The following is a 20,986-nucleotide window of genomic DNA, read 5'->3' as shown; positions in this document are numbered from 1 at the left end:
GTTTTCAGAGCAAACGTGCCCATGTCGGAATTTAGTGTTTCTCTTACATGTAGCTCGGTAGCGCAATCTAGGAGAACCAGCCTAAACGATTTAACGAGGCTCCCCAGGACGCAATTATCGAGGAAAGTTGTATGTGTATTTAAACTCGTTCGGTATTTTATCCGTGTATAGTCAAGATTCGTGCCTCCAGGGAAGATGAACCAGATAATGTAGCTAGCTACTCGAAAACCCTTTTATAACTACCAGTTTAACGTGCAATGACCGCCTTAGACATCTGATATAAAAGAGGGGCTATTGCCCTATGTGTGCTAGTGCTAATCGAATTCCGCCACCGTTTGTTCGAAAGGCTCTGGGACTTGAAATTCACACAGGGCCAGCCCCTCATTCCTCCAATGCGGCTCCCTATTTGTATAACTGGGGTAAAAAAAAACAATTGGAGATTTCGGTAGTCTCGATGGCCTAAACCTGGCTTTCATATAGTACTGGTAGCCAATGTGAAATAAGGGGGCCATGGGCCAGTAACGACGAAAGGTTCCCTATATGCTCTGCTATACATTTCACCATCCTAGTTCGGAATGGTGGGATGCTATATGGTCGGCACATAAGTTAGCTTGTTTTTCAATAACACTTTTCGGGCATTCCGGAGCATGCAGGTTATCAGTCATGCCGCCTCGCAGTTTGAATGATAAGGTGCAGCCGTAGGTTTTCCGTGTCTAAACTATCCACCGTAAATCACATTTGTCACCAATCAGGCAGCAATCTACGAAACACTCACGCACCAAGGAGATAACTACTGTTTCAGAGCGTCAATAATTTCGTATGCCGGAATTACAATGCGTCGAAATAAGCTTCTAGCATTTCCCTGTAAATAGACCCACCTAGCTTTATTGAACGTAGGAGCATATATGGGGCATATATGCGGTTATTTAGGGTAATTGTAAGTTGGTAGCCAACGCCTTTTCTTTCAGCCGTGACTTCCCCTCGATACGCCTAAATCTCCACTCGAGTATTAATCGTTCTACTCAGTGTACAGCACGACCGCTGTAGTCGTGCACCCACCGATCGCACAAGGGCAATTCTGAATCGCCAGTACAATGATATGGCTTAAACACTTCAGCATTACACTTAATTTAACCCAAAGATAATATAATATTATAACTAATATACACAATTCATATAACTAGGTACATGAATGCAAGAAATAAAGATTGCCTGATGTAGCAAGCAAAATAGTTTCAAATCTAGGAAACCATTTAAGATCTTTCACCTCTCAATCTTCTGGCCAATTGGATGTCCTTCTTCTGGATGGTAACTCTCTTGGCGTGAATGGCACACAAGTTAGTGTCTTCGAACAAGGAGACCAAGTAGGCTTCAACGGATTCCTGCAAGGCACCGATGGCGGAAGACTGGAATCTCAAGTCGGTCTTGAAGTCCTGGGCGATTTCTCTGACCAATCTCTGGAAAGGCAACTTTCTGATGAGCAACTCAGTGGACTTCTGGAATCTCCTGATTTCTCTCAAAGCAACAGTACCTGGCTTATATCTGTGTGGCTTCTTGACACCACCGGTCGATGGCGCAGACTTTCTGGCAGCCTTGGAGGCCAATTGCTTTCTTGGAGCCTTACCACCGGTAGACTTTCTAGCTGTTTGCTTGGTTCTAGCCATTTTTGAGTAAGATGATTAGATAATGAGAAAGAGGAAACATAACGAAAACTTGTCGGGGAGTGGGCCACCTTATATATGACAACCAAAGATTAGGTACACACGAGGAGCAAAACGCGGTGGGTACAAGTTGCAGCTTCGGCAGGGCCCGTGAACCGGAACATAAACAGTGGTAAACACTAGCAAAAGGGACAAGGGCGCAAACATAAACAAACTAAAGAGCGGGGACTTTAGGCGCGGTTTGGTAACCACACGAAAACGCGATAAACATAAACAAAGATTGTATGGGCCATTGGAGTACGAATTGTGAACTAGAGTTGGCGTGACTTGGTAACTACACGAAAGACGAGCCAAATGTAAATAAACAAGCCGGAAAGGGGTAAAGGTAAATAGCTAAGAAGTTGGCGCGACTTGGTAAGTGCACGCATACGCGTGCTTGCATCTGAACGACACAAGCGATTCACCACAAACAGGAGGAGGTAGTCCCGAGGAACTTACGTACGTATCCCTGGTGGAGATCTCTACGCCGGCAAAACCTGAGTCTCGTTGTTTGTTTTTGTTTTGATGAAATACTCGGTACTGCTTATCCTGTATGTCGCGCCCACCGGAAAAGAGAAAGTCTCGGTGAAGCATGTTATTGTTTCGATGGCTGCTAAGGCTTTGCCTATGCCCCACGCCCGCTTTTCCCTTTGACCCCAGGAGGCGTTTCTTTCCACCTGCTTCGATATAAAAGCGCCTGCCTTCCCACCTTTTCTCTTCCAGTCACTTTCTTCTTTTCTTACCATTAGTCAAATATTTGATTTAACTTTCAAGTTTTTTTCCTAATACTCAAACAATAATATACAATGTCCGGCAGAGGTAAAGGTGGTAAGGGTCTCGGTAAGGGTGGTGCCAAGCGTCACAGAAAGATCTTGAGAGACAACATTCAAGGGATCACCAAGCCAGCTATCAGAAGATTGGCGAGAAGAGGTGGTGTCAAGCGTATTTCCGCTTTGATCTACGAAGAAGTCAGATCCGTCTTGAAGTCCTTCTTGGAAAACGTCATTAGAGATGCTGTTACCTACACTGAGCACGCCAAGAGAAAGACTGTTACTTCTTTGGATGTCGTTTACGCTTTGAAGAGACAAGGTCGTACCTTGTACGGTTTCGGTGGTTAAACTTGTTAACGTTGTTTCGTTAACCGTCCCTATTCTCCATTGCAGATGGATGCGAAAAAAAGCATTCTTCTCATTTGTTACCATATTCTCTTTAGTTCTCCCTAGTGTACATTAGTCTTTAAATACAATCACGATTTTAAGCTTTACTTGTAGTGGCTGTTGCTTCATAAAGCTACCCGTAGTGACTGGTTCTACTACCTGTATCCTGTGGAGTTAACTGGAGGGTGCTTACGTCATCAGGCGAGCCTGGTGATACTCGTGTCAAACCACCTTACGCAAAAGTTAGTACTAGTCCTGAAAGCTGCGTTCCAGGTGACCCCTAATCCAAATCTTGCTTCTGGCGCCAATTCCGTCTACAATGGTTAAGTGTTTCATTGATAACATATATGGGTTTTCTAAGCAATATCACAGTGTACGAGCACAATTAATTCTTAAGCTTGGACTCGTTTTCGGAATCAATGGCGGTTTCCTCATCGTCATCACTGATATCAGTCGACCCCGCTTCATTGTCAGTGTCATCTTCGTCACTTCTGACATCCTCGGCGCCGCTGCCGGTAATGACTTTGTATGCGACACGGGCAATCATGTACATCCAGATAAGGGTGATGACCTGGAGACCCGCCAACAACCAGAGGAAGATCTTGACGTCCCAGTCCACAAAGCAAAACATGTCCGGATCAGTGGCAAGCGAACAGTGGCGCGGGGCCATCAACATGAACAGCCTTGTGGACGCGTGCCAGAGAATATAGTTGTACACCCCATGCCTCAAGATGATCCAGCTGACCATAAAGAGAATAAACATCACATCACACGCGGTGGAGTAGCCCAAATACTTTAGCATCTTGGCAGCCGCCAAAAAGATATCTACCAGGTCCATAATCACAAGGATGACATGGCCGATATTGGTAAAGTGCTTGTAATAGGAGCCGATACAGAGAATGCACGTGATTATGTGGTGGGAAAACATCTGGACATAGTCCTTTCTCTTTTCCTCCACGTTCAACACAAATATCTGTTGCAACCAGCACGCAATCTGGATTAAGTAGTAGCTCTTGAACGCCACAGAAAAGGTCTGGTGCGGCCACCCACGGAAGATGTTGTCACAGTCGAGCCAGTAGTTGGATCTCACATACAACCACATACCCACCCCCCAGGAGATGGAGTAGTAGGTAAAAGACCAGCCCTGTTCGGCAAATCTGGTCAACGCCTTGGCAGAGTTGATGTTGTAGGCGCGCGCAATCGGTTTGAAGAGGTAGTCCATCAAGATCGAGCGGATAAACACCAAAAGCACAATCCAGGTCATCACGAAGTAGACATCGTCAATATGTGTGTCGTACGTTGCCGGGTTGGTGCCTGTTTGGTTCTGTAGGTAGAGAAATTTAGAGGTGTATGGCTCCAATCTAGGAACCCGATGCAAGGATAAAAGGGTGAGGAGAATGGCGGCCGAGTACTTTAACTGCGAGCGCTCTATGCCGGCCTCAATCACTTCCTGCTCCTTCTCTGTGTATTTAGGGGCCTTGAGCGCCTTTTCTGTGTAGTATGAGGAGCTGTTCATCGATTTCAACTCGGAAATCGAGCTCGAGGGGGAGTGTTGGTTACTGCCCGTAGCGACTCCTATCATGGTGGGCCTGCGGATTTTCTGTGTCTGTGGGAGGGGTCTTTGGACAAAAGCGAAACCAATATCTGGGTAACGAGCGTCGGGATGATTACTCTAAGATGAAACAGCGAGGATTCAAATATTTCAGAAAAAAAAAGTGTCGTGCGTGTCGTTTACCCGCCGGGCGGGACACGACACGTGCCCAGATTTTGCTGCTTCTGGTCAAAATGGCAGCTGCTTGCAGGCCCTCGCCCAGTGGCTCCAGAACGCCTTGTTGGCGGCGAAACGGGACGGGACCTCAAATAGCTGATACGTATTAAACCCATCCTAACAGGGATAGGTCAGTGATAAGGCACGGCGCATTTCTTAAAACCCAAATTTTGAGTTTTTTAGCAAAGGTGGTCATTGCTGAACCGTCATTAGCGGGAATCGTATTAGGGAATGATTTCACCTACTTAGCTTTTGGTGATGGCGGGATATCCCCCGACAAGTGTTTACTGGTCAGACCTTATACCAGAACCCTGGTGATTGAAATTATTTATACTAAACACTATCAACTTTTCCTTGTGTTGACGTGGATTCCGTGTTATACAGCAACAGCCGTACCCCTTGCAAGAGAATTCTTAAGGGGCTGTGTGAACGCTCCTACAGCCCCTGAGAATCAAGAGGCACTGATACCGGCGCTAAGCCTGGGAGGAGATTTTAGTTTCCGCTCCGGAAATAATTAGGCGTATGACTGAAACGCCCCCTTGAACAGATGCTTGTAGACTATGGGCTATATAGCTACCTCTCTCTATTATTCACATTCTAAGAATATGGGATAATTACTCAGATACTCTAGTCGAATAACCTTCTCCTAGCCTATCTCTTCATTTTCTCCGCTATAGCCGCGTTCAACTACATATATGCATTTCTATCTGCATTGTATTAATAGCGCCGTTTAATACTGCAGGCGCCGCCGGTGGATTACCTTACCTCTGAATGGGCGATGTTATTATATGACTAGTAATCGCGCGAAATTTCGGTATCCAATCTCCCTCAAACCAATTTTCTGAAATGCCGTCACTTAACCTTACTGATACTGGTTTTTGGTAGCAAAGACCTCTCAGCTCGTCCCCTGTTTGTCTATATCGTCTATGAAAAGTGTTCCAGTTAATGATATCCACTAGATATACGACACGCGTTTGTGCTAAAGCTTAAGGTTTAACAAATATCTTCCTATAACTTCAACCCGATCACTACCCTTTATTCTAAACGAAATTATAAACTAGAGTTTTACCAGGCTGGCTTTCATTCCACACAACAGTACATTCTCATCCCTTTCTAAACGCGAAAAGGATATCACTTGATTTTGAACCTCACTTTTAATTCCTTAAGTATCCCTAAAGTCTGCAAAAACAGTTGAATTAATGGCAACTTGGTATATCTATGTATGCCAGTCTATGGAGGAATTTGCTCATTTGTGGCTTATCAGTAATATATTCACTATTGGCAGTGGAATTATTTGTAATTGTCAAATAAGCATGAAAGAAAGGGCATGTTTCTCCAATCTTAATAGAGTAGCGGTTAACGTCCCAGTGTTGATTGCCTAAGAGAATCGTTTGGCTGTTGCCCCCTGATATACATTCGCCTACCCGTATTCTCGATATTAGAATTAAATAATAAATATTGATCACTGGATGCACCAAGACATCTAGCATTCTAATGCAATAGAAGTTTCCTCAAGCTTTGTGGAAACCTCATCAAGTTTGGTTTGAAACTCACCTGTCTGATCGACTTGACAGCCCTCTGCAGTCTCAGACAGGTCCTCGGCTATTTCAGCATCTACCTCCCGGGATGCTTCCTCCGCGCTCTCAGACTCTTCCTGGATAAAATCAGATCCTTCATGTATTTCAGACTCCATTCCGTCCTCAATACTCGCATCCTCCTCTCTCAATACGTCAAATGGCGAGGAAGCGGTAATAGGCACGGCTGAACTCTCTCTGGTGTTGCCCCTAGAGCCAACCACGATGAACCCTCCTTCGGTCTCGTCCGCACAAGTGTTCGTTGCGGCATCGTAAATGGTAATCTTGCATGCAAACGCTAAACTTTTGGCACGCAAAATCTTCACGAACGACTTACTCATCAAGTACAACTCGTTCTCCATCGCCTTGGCAGACGCTGGCGCCTCAAGTGAGTAGAACACAAAGGTGGACTCGTTGATGCTTTTGAACTCCGGAGCTGGCACATGCGAGCGGAGAACAATCGGCTCGAGCGTGTCCTCCAAATCCGTCTGGGTGACACCAAAGAAACAGTCCTGGATAAGAATAGCGTTGCAAGGCTGCTCGTGCGACGGCGTTTCCTCGGCTTGAGCCGAAAGCAACGCCGCTCTCTCGGCCTGGGCCTTACTGCGGGCCTCTTCGTACAAACGCAACGCGGCCGCAAGAGTATACCTTGGCTTGACAGATCTGTCGGGCTGGAACTGCACAAAGATTGAGCGGTTAGGCTCTGTATCTTGAGACTCCGCGTAGAAATTGAACACATCCGCAAGCTGGTGCACAAACGTGCGCTGCGGTCGCGCCATGACGGGGAAGTGATGGGTTTTTTTAACCGTAGACATGATGACAGAACGCTCGTAGACATCGTCAGACATCGGAGTATTATCATCAACTAACTTCTGAAAAACGGTTTCAATATTCGAACACCACTTCCACTGCTTGGCGTAAGTACGCAAAACGGATTCCGGATAAGGATTATCGAAGGTTGCCTCGCTGGGGACGTTGAGCGCGTCTCTGAGCATCTTCTCGCGGGCCACTCGTGCACAGTCATCGTCACAAGCCAATAAAGTGCCGATGGCAGAGGACGTGCCGATGGAGGCCCCACACGGAAGCTGTTTCATTCGATTTTTACATTCGCAGAAAACAGTGATCTGGTCCTGGCAGATGTACGTATCACACAAGTTGCGACCAGTATTTTCCGGGCGCTGGGAACCCAAGTGGTGGCATTTTTGCTTGCAGAAGTGTGGGCACACAGTGCGGATCTTGTGACACGTCTTGGCGCACGTGACTGAATGAAGGCCTTCGGCCACACACGACTTCTGGCACACCTTGTCGCAGGGATGGCCGCAGGCCATTGTTTCGCCGCATTTCAAGCCACACGAGTTTCGATCATTGGCCTTGAAGCATGGAATGTTGTTCAACACGCGCTTACCACAGTCACAGTCGGCCTGAACCATGAACGTGCACTTGGGACACTCCTTGTCGTCACCGTGGCACTGGTGGAACTCTTGTCGGTGGCCGCACGCCTTCTCGCGCACACACTGGTGCGGACACTTGAGGGTCGTACCACAGCGAACCGGGGCGGCCACGACTGTCTGGCGACAGTGGCACACCAAGTCATCGGAGCTGGACTCCATGCAAGGTTTGCACGGGCCGTAGTGGCAGGTGGCGTGTGTGTCGAAATGACGGCCGCACAGCAAGAGGCGGTTACACGGCCTCAAGCAGATGTGTTCCGGCTCGATGATCATATTGATGTCTTGTTGCGACAGCGACAGCGCATTGTACTCGCCGCGACGCATGAGGCGCTTTCTCTCGCGCTCGCGGTTGAGGAACAGCGGCTCCCCGCTGCAGCACACTGCCAGATTGTGTACGTGACGGCGACAGTTGAGCAAAGCTGTGCACTTGCGTGTGCATGATGGCTTACCGCCATCCTGAAGGAACTGGCACGGCACCAAGAACTCGTGTTGCTCGCACGAGCACTTGACCTTCATCTTGTTATAGCAATGGCACTCGCCCTGATGGCACTTCAACAAACAAGTACAGCCGCACAGAAGTGGCTTGCCACACACCGACTCACATTCCGGGATGGGGTCGGTACAGCTAGCTCTTGGGCCGTTGAGAAGCAGTTCGATGTTGTTTTTGCCGCAGGGACACGTCTTGATAATTTCTGGTGCCAAGTGGCACTGCGGGTTGAGAATCTCCGGAGTTAACGGCTGGCAGGGGATGCGCTTAGTGTGCACGCCGCAGTTGAACCTCACCTCCAACTCCTCCTCGCACTGGAAGTTTCCGATCCAAGACTCGTGTCCTATGCTTTTAGCAGGAACCCTTTTGTGGCAGGCAAGGTTCTTCGAGGCTTTTCCACAGTAGCACCGGGCTTCCACCGGCTCTTCGCACTGTCCGCAGAATCCACGGTGACACACCCCAAAGTTCGGACAGCTTCCGTGGAGTTCACAGACTTCATCGGTACACGGTCTCCCACACGACCAGTTGCCTTCGTACGGCGTGATTATGCATGGTAACTGCTTCGTTTCAGCCCCGCAGTTGCACGGAAGCACTGGTCCCATGGCGGAGCAAATAGGATGCAGCCCAGGATGGCACACCGTGGAGCACTTGTGGATGCACGTGTCGTACTTGGCGTCGCAGGAATTCCCACAGCTGAAAGGCATCATCGGGTTTGCATCGGGGTTCACGTTCTTTCCGCACCAACACGTGAACGTGGTGGGGAGCTTGGTATTCTGAGACTTGCACGCGGGGCATCTCCAGTTACGGTTGTTATTGTCAGCCGATTCTCGCTGTGAGTCTCGCTTGGCCCAATCCTTGATGCAGTCCAAGTCGTATACGCGGTAGCAGCTTCCACATGGCCAGATCTTGGAGTAGGCGTCGATCTCAGACGTACACACCAAGCAGGTATAGACTCCCTGCTGGATTTCCTGTAGGATATGGTTTGAGAGATTGTTCTGTGAGTCATCATCAGAGTCGGAATCAGAGAAGCCGGTGTCGGTGTCGCTCTCAGATGTGTATGATTCGTGGGGCGCATCTGGGGTGTCAATACGGACCTCACGGCCCTCAGTATACAAAACTTCTTCGAGCATAGTTTGTGATAAAAAAATACAATGATCTAACCGAAATTATGGTCAAATACCGGTATTTTGGGATCTTTCTGATATTTATATTGCCAGAATCCTGAAATTTGCCACCCAAATATTGTCACTTTATCTTTGCCACCGTATGAAAAATCTGCATAGCGAGTCGTGCATACCCAATTTTCACGTGCACCTCAACTTCTGCTCGCCAATGAAAGATTTCTAAAAAATCGCACACATTTAACCGTACTGCTCTAGATAGGACCTAATCCTCCGATACTGCAATACACATAATGGAACACCAACATCCAGCTAATGACCCATGGGTCAAGAGACATGCCTGGAGATACCAGGGCCCGTTCACCAGAGCCAACAGATTCAAGGGCCTTGTCCCAGGTTTCGGCTGGGGTGTCGGTGCCTTTGCTGTTTACTGTGTTGCTGAACACTTCCTTTTCCCAGCCCACCACCACGACTCTCACGGCCACGAAGAACACCACTAAGGTAGTCATGGAGTCTGTAGTGACTCGAAGCACAGTGCTTAACCTCATATCATTTTGCTGAAGTCGCGCCTCTAGATATTCACTTACCGCCTACCCATCTAGATTTCCTCACACCTTCTTTCATGTCCCATATTTTTTACCCTATTTATTATAATATTACCCCTGCATTTGTATGTTCATAAATCATGTAGGTATCAAGGGGCTGATAGCTGAGGAATAAGCTTGTGGGCTACAGCAGTAATCCCGGTGACAACCACCGAGGGCAGGTCAAACATCATCTATCCAGTATGAGCGTATCGTCATATCCCAAAGGTAGACCCAACTAGGCTGTAAACACTCCAAGTAGGTAGTTGAAGATACACACACAAGGAAGGACATGTGCTTATGCATGATTGTCGCACAAATGATTCATCTACTCAGATTTCTTTCATTGGTAAATACCTGACTTTGAAACATACCTGGGTATTTGGTATATTTTGTTGTTCTTCGGAGAACTATCTATAATAATTTGGCAAAGTACTCATTTAAATGCTTGAACAAATTTAATGGTATTTGACGTGAAATAACCTTGCTCTAGTGGCCACCTGGGAGGCAGCCCCTCGTGATTACGCTGGAGGCACCCAGCCACTGGGTACGGGAATGATCCGCAGCTCATATCCCCACGGAGACAAGCAGACGCTGGAAAACGTCCTAGGACAGTCTCCAGGGATATATATATATATATATATACAAGAAGTGTCCAAATACTCAGAAGTAGGTGTACCATTGCCCCCAGACCTTACCATCGCCCCACCAATAACCAGTGTAGTTGACCACGAAATTACCGATAGCCATGCTGCCCAAGGCCCACGGTAACGGCTGAAAGCGTCTCTGGAACAAGTTCTTACGCTGGCCAAAGAGGTATATACACGACCACATGAAACTATTTCCGCAGGACTGGTCGATGGCGCCCATGAAGTTCAACCACCAACTTACCGCGTACCCGAACCCGTAAGTATAGCACTGGGAAGCGGTAGGATGGACTAAAGCCTTGGATGTGTAGTTTCTGAAAAGGAAACTACGCTGGAGTTTGGATGCCACCCCGTGGTTATGACGTGGTTTGATGACATCCCACGGCTTCTGTTTGTATATTCCACTGAGAAAGAGCGAAGTGGTGAAGACCGCGGAGGGATATGGGGTTTGGGATAACTGGTAGATAGGGTTGTTCGCCCTCTTTCTTTCTTTTTCCAAGCGTGGGTCCGCTGCAATGTCACGCATTATGGTTGAAGGGGCGTCTAGTTTAGAAACTAAGGAGGTTCAACTATGGGCCGTAAAATTCATAGGTGGGTCATCTTGGCCTGGAGATTTTCACGTCCTGCATGCACAAATTGCTGAGATGCATTGAAGATTTATGATCTCCATTCTGATCAATTCTATGTAATATGGAATAAACTGATTTGAAATAGTCATGCAAGGTTAAGTATTGTGATAGTCTCATTTTAGTTGGTTCACCAGTAATTTCACAGTAATAGTGATATCTATTTGAGATGTAACTTTTTCGTATAATAGCAATTATATATCGGAGTCTGTATGCATCACTTAATATTAAGAATTGGCAGGATATACAAATACGAAATTAATTCTATGAGTATATATCATTATGAAAATAAATAAATCTGTAGATGTAATTGATGCCATTTTTTGATATAGACAGCTAATTCTGTACAATCCGAAAATATAGCTATGTGTATGCATAATCGGCTATCAATGACACATTACGTGCGATCAATAACATGAGTTCACTTTGGGGGCCACCATAGTTTCCACGAAATATTAAACAAAATAAACCATACAAAGGAGAGCAATAAAAGAGCTACCTTCTGGAATATCCAGTGGCTAATCCGGAACATCTTCAACAAAAGCCATTTCCAACCAAAATATACCGCTCAGACATCGTTTTTAAGTCTCGCTTCAAGAATGACCTAAGGTACCCAAGAAATGGAAAGTCTCATCCAGCCCCTGGATCCCTCTTGCATTCATCTCCCTAGAAGCATCACACTCAATGAACGTTTGATTTGCGACTCATCATAGTGTTCCCACATGGAATACAACACAATCATCTCCTGAATCGCATCAATCACCTCCTCCAAATCCACATTGGTAGCCCCAAGCCACCTAGTGAACATGGTGATCCGCGCTGAAGGCTCAGAAAGCACCGTTGAAGCCTCTACACGACCGGTAAACGGGTTTACCTCGGGAATGGCGGAGTGGAGTGTCCGCGAATGCGATGAAAAATACAGGGAGCCATCGGTGGAGTCAAGCCCAAGCGAAAAGTTGGCTGGGTCAGAGGAGTTCTGGTTAGGGCTAGACTGCTGGAGCACGATGGTCATAAAGACAGAGGCGACAGAGATGATATGCGGTGGGTAGAGAATGTGGAGATCTGTGATGTATGAGTCGTTGATAATTGACCAGCAATTCTGGAGTTCGTTGGGGGACAACACGAGACTGGCATCCTCGGGGTGTGGGTCAGAGTTGCGTATGCCGGCAAGTTCCTTGAAGACGTCATTGATCTGCAATAGCGAGCGGTACGGATGGTGAAGAACCATATATGAGTTTAGTTCCTGTATCAAGTAGAACTCAAATTCAGCCACTTTGGTGGCATCGTGCGGCACATACTCGGGCCAGAGGTTCCGCGCTTCGTTGACAATAGTCCGGATATGCTGCGAGCATTCCTCAATCTTACATGCTAGATATAGACAGGTGGTGACGAGCAAGTAAGGATTAGTCTCCTTTATAGATGCCTGTGTGAGGAAGCGCGTGGTGTACACCTCCGCTGTGGCGATGGCGATTTGCCTCACTGCAATTCTCCTGCCAAGCTTCAAAATCACTATGATTGTTAGTATCCCTCGAGAATTTTGTAAAAATACATACACTGATGCAAGAATATCCGCATGTAGGTGTGGTAAGGGATGTTAACTTGTGAAATCTCGCCCCTTTCCCCCATCTTCTTCTCGATGGCCAAAACGTTCTTGCGGGCTTGGGCAAGCGACTCCCTGGTGAACTGCCATTGGGATCGTTGCGTGGAGTTCCAGAAATCAGCAGACATTAAGCGGTACTATTCTGACTTGAATGGATTATGGCGGTATGGGTATGGGTATATGATACCAGCTTTATCATACTCAGTTTAAGCTCTATCTTCACCTCATGTATCAAAAAGTCGTGCCCTACCAAAAAAAACACACAGACGTCTTTTTTGTTAGGGCTTGGCTCAGAAGCTTGCCGAGTGGGCGAAAATTTTTCCCCTATATAAGATGCGCTGTCTCCGTCTTCTTCTGATAGTCCCCTTTTGCTCTTTACATCCATGGTCAAAGAACTGTCAACGAAGCCTTCTTAAGGATATTCTTATATCTACTTTTGCTTTGGGGAAAGTCTCCTGTCTATACGCGGAAACGCAGCGGTTTCATCCAACTGCTATATACTGTTCTATCCACGTCGTGGCTGCCTATCTGCGGATCCGGGCTTGATGTGCCAACTTTGGGGCTTGACCCGGTGGCCGGTGCACTATTCTCATTCGCTCCTCTTGAGTGTTTATTGGCTTCGGCTGAGATGACATAGTGTATCGCAACTATCGATACTCAGGGCTGGCTCGTACTGGATCGGCACGGCACCTACCTCTTGGATGGACTGTATATGTTTTTCCTACTGCTCTGCAGTAGTGATCGTTCGACAATGGGTGTTTGAATCCTAGACCATAGTTATTTCAGTTGTACCGATACTTGTATCGGTAAACCCAATGGAGCTTATTCTTGATCTATGGATGTCCCTTTCCAAGCCTGCTTATTTAGTTAAGTTGCATAGTCAAATATGCCGGGTTTTCTTATACATTTTTGCAAAGGGAATACCTGTTTCAGGTGAATCGTGTTCTCTTGCTTACTAACCCGACAGCAAGCCCGGTTTGTTACTATTTCGTGTGATGAGATATCCAAGCAACATAGAGTCAAGCTCTGAGACAGCTTCACCGCCTGGAAAGATGGTTGGGTTGCATACGTTCTAGATGAGAATTGCAAATTTTCTGATTGAAATCATAACAAACTGGTTTGACTTGGGTGGTGTATAGCGAATAATAGGCTTATTTTTCCTACTTTAACTGTAAGTATGATACAGTCATAATCCAACATTGACTAGTAATTCGAAGGGATGTTTGGGTCTTTCACCTCAGATTACTTCATATATGGTTTTACTCTGTCGATAACTTATAACAGTATCTTGGCTCGCTACTCGTATCTAGAACAGATGCTGAGCGAACAAGAGGGATATGTCTCGTGAACATATTAAGTCTAAGCCCGTAGCGGTGTCTGCTTTAAGCCTTTTAAGGCGCAAAAATGTCTGCAAGAATTATCAGACTCCACACCCTTTAATTTCCAGCTTGAGGGATGTATAAGCGTATGGAGGTCGTAACATACGGTATTGCTTACATACTAAACTAGGTTAATTATTAGACAGTCGGCGGTGGAAGATAGAAACATATGTGGATTCTTGCAAAATGCGAGAGTAGTCTGATATTATAGAATCTTCATAATTTAAAAGCCAACTTCACCCCCAATACAAGTATTGTTACGTTTCGAAAAGCGGCTATTCGGTGCTCTTTTTCGCTTAATATTAGATTCACCGACATATAGTTTTTACGCCAAATATCCATTGGGACTCCTTACGCATATTCCCAGCGTAAGACCGATCCGCGACTGCGAACTTGGGATTGGCAGTTAACACTGATCCTTCGTCTAGGCCATTACTGCTTATACGACATCGATAAACCTGATCCCGACGCGTCTTTTCTTCACGCGCTTTCCTGGCAACAACTTTTCCTTCGTCTCAAATACCTCATCGGCGCTTACCTCGGAGCTCGGGGTGTACGATTCGTCCCCGTTCATTGACACGGACGACGACAAGTCCGTGTAGTCCATATCCTCCATGTCATACAAAGACATGCCTCTACTACCCACACACAAACTCGCAAGCAAACGCCTCTCCTGGGCGAGCAACTGAACAAGATTGTTAATTTTCTGGTCACGGTTTTCTATCCCTTCCGTGTGGCTCTGTACCAACTGCACAAACGAGTCGTGGTAGATCGCGTCCGCTTGGGCAGTCTTGGCAAACGCCTCTACCTGAGGAAGTGGCTGGGTCTTGGAACCGGATTGGGTAAAGGGATCCAAACTCCGGAATAACGCATCAACATGTTTAGCCCGGGGCGATTCAGGCACTGGAAGCGAAATTCTGGTCTTGCTGAGTTCAGCATCTCTGAGAGAGAGCTCCTGGATGTGCTTCACTCTGAGCTCAGTCTCTCTTCTAGCAAGTTCCTCTGATTGCTTCTCAATGAGTTTCTTCTCCGCGGTAGCCATCTCCTGGGAATGTTGTTCTTTCATCTCCTCCATGGTGGCATTCATCCCGAGCTCGTTCACCACATACTTCTCGTTGAGGATCTCCAGTTGAAGAAGTGCCTCACGCACAGCCACAAGCTCCTGCTCCATCTTGGTCACAAGCATCGGGGTTTCAGTGCTTCCTTGCTCCAGCTTCAAAGCGCTATATCTGGCACGGAGAGTTCGGTAGTGCTGAATGAACTCCTGCCACGAGGTGATCTTGTCGCCCATTGTGGTGAACGGCTGGACGTCCACCTGGTCGGCCTGCGACGCTAAGAGCTCCTCCCAGTGCGACTCATCGGATCGTGACAGGCTGAGCGAAAGAACGAGCGACAGCGGCCGCGGCGGCACACGTGGTGTTCTACTGACGGTGAGGTCCCCGTCGTAATGACTAGGTGTTTCCTTCTCCTCTTCCTCATCCTCCTCACGGAGTACCTCATACTGCAAGTTGATCTTGTAGGTGGCGCTTTTGTGGAGCGACGACCGGTGAGATTTCTTCACCTCTCTTTGTTTCACAATCGTCCGCTCCTGGTCATGGATGATTTTCATGCACCGGCTGAGCTCGTGGGAGAGGTCTGCGATTTCGGATTTGAGCTTTGACCGCTCCTGGATGAGCATAGAGTTTTCATTGATAATATTATCATTCATTGACTGAAGTTCCTGAAGCTCTTGTAATTCCAGGGAGGTCCTTATATTTCTACCGGCACTATGCTCGCGACGTAACTCGTCATTCTCGAGCCTCACGTCGCCTAAGGTCTTCTCGAGCTGCTCGATCTTTGCGTGCAACACCTCGGACTGCGATGACTGAGTCGACACGGATGTGCGGTTGAGTGACAATTGAGAGGTATTGGAGGATCGCGGCGATGGGAGCAGTGACATGCTGCGTTGGGGGCTGATTTGAAAGTAATGGTTTTGGGGGTGGTCTTGTCTCTGCACGCGCTTGGGTCCCGCGAGCGCCGGCGCTCGTGGCTGCTGGAAGCGATCGAGCGGTCTATTGGGTATTCCGCTGGGTACACTACGCGTCTGTGGCATTGGCATTGGCGCTGCGGTGAAGGCGAAATGATTTGGCGTCTTCTTTTTCAGTTTGCTATACAGGTCGAGGTTAGACATTAATGACGTCTGTCTGAGGCCCGCCTGGGTGATGGAGGATGTGTCATCGGCAAGTGGAATCGAGAGGAACTCGCGTGTGGATTTTGTGCCTGACCCGTGGGAGTAAACGGATGCTGTTTCAGACATATGGGCTTTTGAGATATTAATTCGAGCAGCTTGGAGATATGGGGAGTCAGAAGATATATAGGTAGTCTGACTAAATTCTTGTTCTGGAACGGATACAGCTAAGATGGTGGTTAGGATGCGATTGTCAAATGAATGTGGCGGCGTGCAAAACGTGTTGACATCTGCCATGAGAGAAGCCCAGGGCTGCCGGTGAGATTTGTAGACAAAGTTTATTAGCGCGTGCGCTCGAAACTTTTTTTCTCCGACACGCAGCTGAGACTAGTAAAGCGCGGATCGCCTTTTGGGGCACATCTCTTGGCGCGTCGTGCAGGAACTCCGCTATGTAGGTGCAACATAGGCGTTCCACCACTACTGAAACTGGCACTCTTCGGGTTAGATTTGGGGAAATTACAGAGACTAAATGACGGCTAACTATGAATTTTGGCTCATGAAAGTTTGAAGTGAGAACCAGGCCAGCACAATGCAGATCTCCCGAAACAATAGAGCTAAGGCGTTCTAAAGCGTTAAGTCAGAAGCGCATGGTGCAGGGTTAGGGAGGGAAGTATTTCGATCTACCGAAGGCCTGGATCCGGGCCATATATCCGCCAACAATTTAAAAGCTTAAAGGATTCAAGAATCGGTGCAGTCGGTCCGGGGTACCACTGCATTCATCCGCACCATCGCGTTTGCTGGGTCTAACCTAAAAAAAGCCCGTATAACTTCCCACCCCATCCTTGTATATATCTGAAGGACGGCACTCAAAAAGATCACAAGTCAATTGACGCGAACTATGCTACAGCTGCATGCACATTAGCCCAGTCCAAGATCTTTGTCCGATACGCGAAGGCTTCGACAATAATACAAGTTCTTACCTGGTCAACTCTCCATCTAGCTAATTCCTTGTGGTTTTTCTCTTCTATGTGCCCCCCGTACACACTTTATGGGTCCATACAAGGCAATACTCCGAGAGGTTAGGCCGCATCTCTGTTATATTCCGTGCACCTCCTATATGCAAGGAAGCCTGCGCAAAAACTCCTGTCTATAGCCGAGTATGCCGGATACGGCAAATTCAGGTGCGTATGGGGATTACTCGCCGGTCCCACAGGGATAAGCTGCAGTACGAAAAAGCGTGCTTATTGACACATTACTGAAAACAGATTCTATATTACAATCTATGAACGGCCCACGAGATTAAGCGATAATCTTCCCCGTGTGTCGATCATCGCACGTTAGGGCTGGAGTATGCCACTTTGACAGGATGTAACCTGTCTACGGTTGCTTGCTATAAACGCGTAGCTTTAGCAAGCTTGTGTATATGGAAAGCATCCAGGGATGACTTTAGTCCACCAAATTTGCAGCGGCGTCTGAGATTAAACATGGGTGATCTGGAACGTGCCAGATGAAATTTCTCTTTGAGTTATTTCCAGAGCTGAGTCTCATCCGGGCTCTGTGGGGAGTCTTACACTAAGCAAACAGAGCTTATTAGGCTAAATATAGAAACAGCTTGTGGTCTTATCACTTACACGTTTTTTTTTCCTGTCATATTTGCTAAAAATGGCATAGAGTAGATGGAAACAAAGAGCTGGCTGCTGTCTCCAAGATGACTCCGTCCGTCACTTGCTATACATCCCACAGAAAGCTGACGCCATACCCTTGCAGTGAAATGGAGTAACTGCGCACTCAGCTATTCTACCCTGAGAAGGGGTATCTAGGAATCAATAGTGCTCCTGAAACACCATTATCAGCACTCTCTACTCATAATTATAGTCGTTAAACAACCCGCCTAAGTTAAACGACGTGCTGTTCGTCCCGGTCAAGATGTTATCCCCAAACAACAAATCAATCAACTCATCATCGATCACCGGCGTCGGCACCAAGGCTGGATACTCTGCAGAAGGTCCGAAAAAGTTTATATGCTCCGGTACATTGATTTGGGAACTCCCTGGGGCCTCAAGGGGCGGTGCAGGCAACGCAATACCATTAGGAGTTTGTTCCTGGGTCGCACACGTAAACGGAGACACTGGCTGTCTGTTTTTTTGCAATTCCGGCAACGCTTTCCATCCACGAGGATCCCCCGCATCCACCAAGCGCTGCAACTCCTCCATGATATTCAAGTCACCAAACAAGTTCGCGGTCACGACAGAGATTCGGGCCAATGTAGGCGACCAGTGCATGGACTCTAACCCCTCCTTCAACCGTTTGATCGCCTGGAATAGCTCAAACGGTGTGAATTCAATTGCATCAACTACATCGTCGTAATTATGATGGTGTTTGAAGTAAGACGTCATTAAAATAAACGTGAGCACCAAGACAAGGGTCGCTGTGTAACCATAGAGTCGGTCATGGTACACGCTGGCGTTCAACAACTCGTTTCTGTGGGCAAACCAGAACACCTTTGACGTGCGGATGGCACAGCTAATCCCGCTGTTAAGAATCTGGAACAATGGATCCTCGGCCGAGAGCCTGACGTTCGTGTTGACCGTCTCCAAGATGAACGGGAGGGTTACCATGGACATATGATGCTGCAACACGTTGTGCAACTTGAGCTTGTACCGCTTGATAGGGAAGTCCTGGTCGTATGCGAGTAGCGTTGGTGGCCAGGACTCTCTGAACCGCAAGAGTTTCTGGGTCATAGCTAAATTCCGCTCTATATTCACAAGCGAGAGAATGCTATTATCCACAAGAAGCTTTCGGTTGTGTAGGATGCCGTTGAGGAGCGGTCCTAAGGCGAGCTCCTCCTTCAAAAAAGCCTTGTAGCTTTCGTCCTTGCACAACGCAGAATACTCGAACAGAGGTTGCGACACATCAATCTCGTTGTCTTCACAGTGAATGAACGAGCTGCGACCAAATGCCACCGCCATAGTCTCGCACGATTTGAAAATTGTCCAGAACAACATGCGGCAGTCGTCTTTCTTTTCCTCTGTGTCGAACCGCAGAATGATAGACTCGCGGTGGAGTCCGAGAGAACGGGCCTGCACGTAAGTGATGTTTGTCAAAATATAGGCGGATTCCCGGGTGGGATCGGTGTTTAGGTACGCTGCCACCATGAAGAGAAGCTTGATGCCACCGATGGATGGGGTCATGATATAGTCTGAGAGAAAGAGCCGGATGATTTGCATGTACTTCTCAGCCACTTCCATCGTAAACTTACTATTTGGAAACGGCTGTTCCTCAAATTTTCTGGCAAAGAGAAAAATAATATAGATAACGCAGATCTGAAGGTTGGTGAGAGGCACGGGTCCGGAATTATGGTCGAAGAGCTCGTTCATTAAACGCGTGAATAAGTCCTGGATATGCTGAAGGCGGAAGATGTAGTAAAAGGGCAAGACTTTGTCCACAAACACCTGGAAGTAGTGCTCGTACTCTGATCGACTAAGTAAGTTCACAAGCGGAAAGCGTTCAAGAAGAAGTACATCCAATCCTGGGGGAGAGGGAGTGTACCCCTGATGGAATACCAGCTGGGGGTCTCTGGGCGTCAGGGCTGTAGAGAGCGGCGTTTGGGAGCTGTTGTAGAAGTTGATTGCAGATGATGCCGGCCGCTTGTGGGGCGAACGTGTTTGGATGATGTCGATGAGTCCTCTGAGGACCGATCCGGTGCCTCCAGGGCCAATGTAGTGCTGGTTTCCGTCCATATCATACATCAAGCTCTGATATTTTTCCTGCCCTGGGGGTCCCTTTTCTAGCTTCAGCTTCTGTGACCCCAAGTCGTCTCTTTCCACGCTCAGCAGCTCTCCTGTACGTCTTGCGCCAGGCGTTTCGTCCTCTAGCCGCGGCATGTTCACGCCGAGCAGCTCGCCGAGCTCAACGATCGTGTTGATGTCGTCAATGTCTTTGTAGGGGTAGAGGTGCGACATGATGGCGTGAAGCGTTTTATAATGGTAGCCGAGGTTTTCCTGGTTGGAGAGATGGTGGTGCTCGGGGACGCGCTTCTTCCGCGGAATGGTGGTCGAACACGGCACGCCCGCTTTGGAGCACTGCACGCACGGCGTAGTGTCATCGTACTTGAGAATCTCAGTACTGGACGCCCTTGCTTCCACACGTTTGCACTTGGTTTTACGGAGCTTGCATCGGTCACAGCTGTAGAGCCCGCGCTTTCGGTTTTCGTCGGGAATAATGCGCTTCTTTGGCTCATGGGTGCGCTGGTATTGTGGGGCGGATTTCAAGTCCTTGGGCTTGAATCCGTGAATATCCAGTCGGAAACTTTCCGTGAGTTCGGTCTTTATAGTGGGTGATACCATCTTCTAGGGCTTGGCAGAAGGATGTGTGTATGGTATTCTCCGGTATGAGTCCACGTGTTGAATGTTTCCTGATATATCAGCAAATACTAAGCAAATTGCTTGTTCTATAACGGTAAATCCGCAATAAGGGAATAAGTAGAGGTAAAAGTAGCGGCCTTTTGTTCCAACCTGCTCTCTTCTGGAGATTCCATATCACAGTTTAGCTGCGTAACGCGGGAAGGTCACGGGGTGCCCCAGAAGGACGAGCCGTACCGTTTGGAGCCGCACACAAAGCCGCTACAACCGGGCACGTGACGACCGAGGCGGATATGAGGAGCTGTCTTCTTGGAACAGGCAGTAGGTACTAACGGTTTGGTCAGGCGGATATTGAGATTAATGTAGT

General features: G+C 47.6%; 10 protein-coding genes across 10 annotated transcripts; 3 read left to right on the top strand and 7 right to left on the bottom strand.

The window, feature by feature from the left end:
* The first annotated feature begins 140 nt into the window (after nt 1-140).
* BABINDRAFT_159751 (uncharacterized protein) lies at nt 141-539 on the top strand. Its single transcript, XM_019127863.1, has one exon. The coding sequence runs from the start codon at nt 302-304 to the stop codon at nt 461-463; it is 162 nt and encodes a 53-aa protein (XP_018986794.1). The 5' UTR covers nt 141-301; the 3' UTR covers nt 464-539.
* Nucleotides 540-1,128: 589 nt separating this feature from the next.
* BABINDRAFT_11610 (histone H3) lies at nt 1,129-1,835 on the bottom strand. Its single transcript, XM_019126880.1, has one exon. It carries the CDS (start codon nt 1,662-1,664, stop codon nt 1,254-1,256), a length of 411 nt encoding a protein of 136 aa, XP_018986793.1. The 5' UTR covers nt 1,665-1,835; the 3' UTR covers nt 1,129-1,253.
* A 671-nt stretch (nt 1,836-2,506) lies between these two features.
* On the top strand, nt 2,507-2,818 carry BABINDRAFT_33309 (histone H4; the record flags this gene model as incomplete). Its single annotated transcript, XM_019131629.1, has 1 exon — nt 2,507-2,818. One exon carries the CDS (start codon nt 2,507-2,509, stop codon nt 2,816-2,818), a length of 312 nt encoding a protein of 103 aa, XP_018986792.1.
* A 424-nt stretch (nt 2,819-3,242) lies between these two features.
* Nucleotides 3,243-4,373, bottom strand: LAC1 (Lac1p; the record flags this gene model as incomplete). Its single annotated transcript, XM_019131603.1, has 1 exon — nt 3,243-4,373. The coding sequence occupies one exon, from the start codon at nt 4,371-4,373 to the stop codon at nt 3,243-3,245; it is 1,131 nt and encodes a 376-aa protein (XP_018986791.1).
* Nucleotides 4,374-5,681: 1,308 nt separating this feature from the next.
* BABINDRAFT_159748 (uncharacterized protein) lies at nt 5,682-9,511 on the bottom strand. Its single transcript, XM_019127862.1, has one exon. It carries the CDS (start codon nt 9,262-9,264, stop codon nt 6,109-6,111), a length of 3,156 nt encoding a protein of 1,051 aa, XP_018986790.1. The 5' UTR covers nt 9,265-9,511; the 3' UTR covers nt 5,682-6,108.
* A 58-nt stretch (nt 9,512-9,569) lies between these two features.
* On the top strand, nt 9,570-9,734 carry BABINDRAFT_26188 (uncharacterized protein; the record flags this gene model as incomplete). The annotated part of the gene is made up of 1 exon (XM_019131374.1): nt 9,570-9,734. A coding segment is annotated over one exon (165 nt), but the record flags the coding sequence as incomplete, so codon positions are not given.
* Nucleotides 9,735-10,196: 462 nt separating this feature from the next.
* Nucleotides 10,197-11,062, bottom strand: BABINDRAFT_159747 (uncharacterized protein). Its single transcript, XM_019127861.1, has one exon. The coding sequence runs from the start codon at nt 11,010-11,012 to the stop codon at nt 10,503-10,505; it is 510 nt and encodes a 169-aa protein (XP_018986788.1). The 5' UTR covers nt 11,013-11,062; the 3' UTR covers nt 10,197-10,502.
* A 708-nt stretch (nt 11,063-11,770) lies between these two features.
* On the bottom strand, nt 11,771-12,840 carry SSN8 (cyclin-dependent protein serine/threonine kinase regulator; the record flags this gene model as incomplete). Its single annotated transcript, XM_019131598.1, has 2 exons — nt 11,771-12,621; nt 12,666-12,840. The coding sequence occupies 2 exons, from the start codon at nt 12,838-12,840 to the stop codon at nt 11,771-11,773; spliced, it is 1,026 nt and encodes a 341-aa protein (XP_018986787.1).
* A 1,406-nt stretch (nt 12,841-14,246) lies between these two features.
* On the bottom strand, nt 14,247-16,530 carry BABINDRAFT_159745 (uncharacterized protein). The gene has a single exon (XM_019127860.1). The coding sequence runs from the start codon at nt 16,385-16,387 to the stop codon at nt 14,531-14,533; it is 1,857 nt and encodes a 618-aa protein (XP_018986786.1). The 5' UTR covers nt 16,388-16,530; the 3' UTR covers nt 14,247-14,530.
* A 1,342-nt stretch (nt 16,531-17,872) lies between these two features.
* BABINDRAFT_11603 (uncharacterized protein) lies at nt 17,873-20,752 on the bottom strand. The gene has a single exon (XM_019126879.1). The coding sequence runs from the start codon at nt 20,602-20,604 to the stop codon at nt 18,118-18,120; it is 2,487 nt and encodes an 828-aa protein (XP_018986785.1). The 5' UTR covers nt 20,605-20,752; the 3' UTR covers nt 17,873-18,117.
* Nucleotides 20,753-20,986: the final 234 nt, after the last annotated feature.

Source organism: Babjeviella inositovora (genome assembly GCF_001661335.1).
Source record: "Babjeviella inositovora NRRL Y-12698 unplaced genomic scaffold BABINscaffold_2, whole genome shotgun sequence".
Taxonomy (NCBI): Eukaryota; Fungi; Ascomycota; class Pichiomycetes; order Serinales; genus Babjeviella; species Babjeviella inositovora.
The sequence above is the reverse complement of the archived record's forward strand: the minus strand, read 5'-3'. Positions and strand labels throughout refer to the sequence as shown.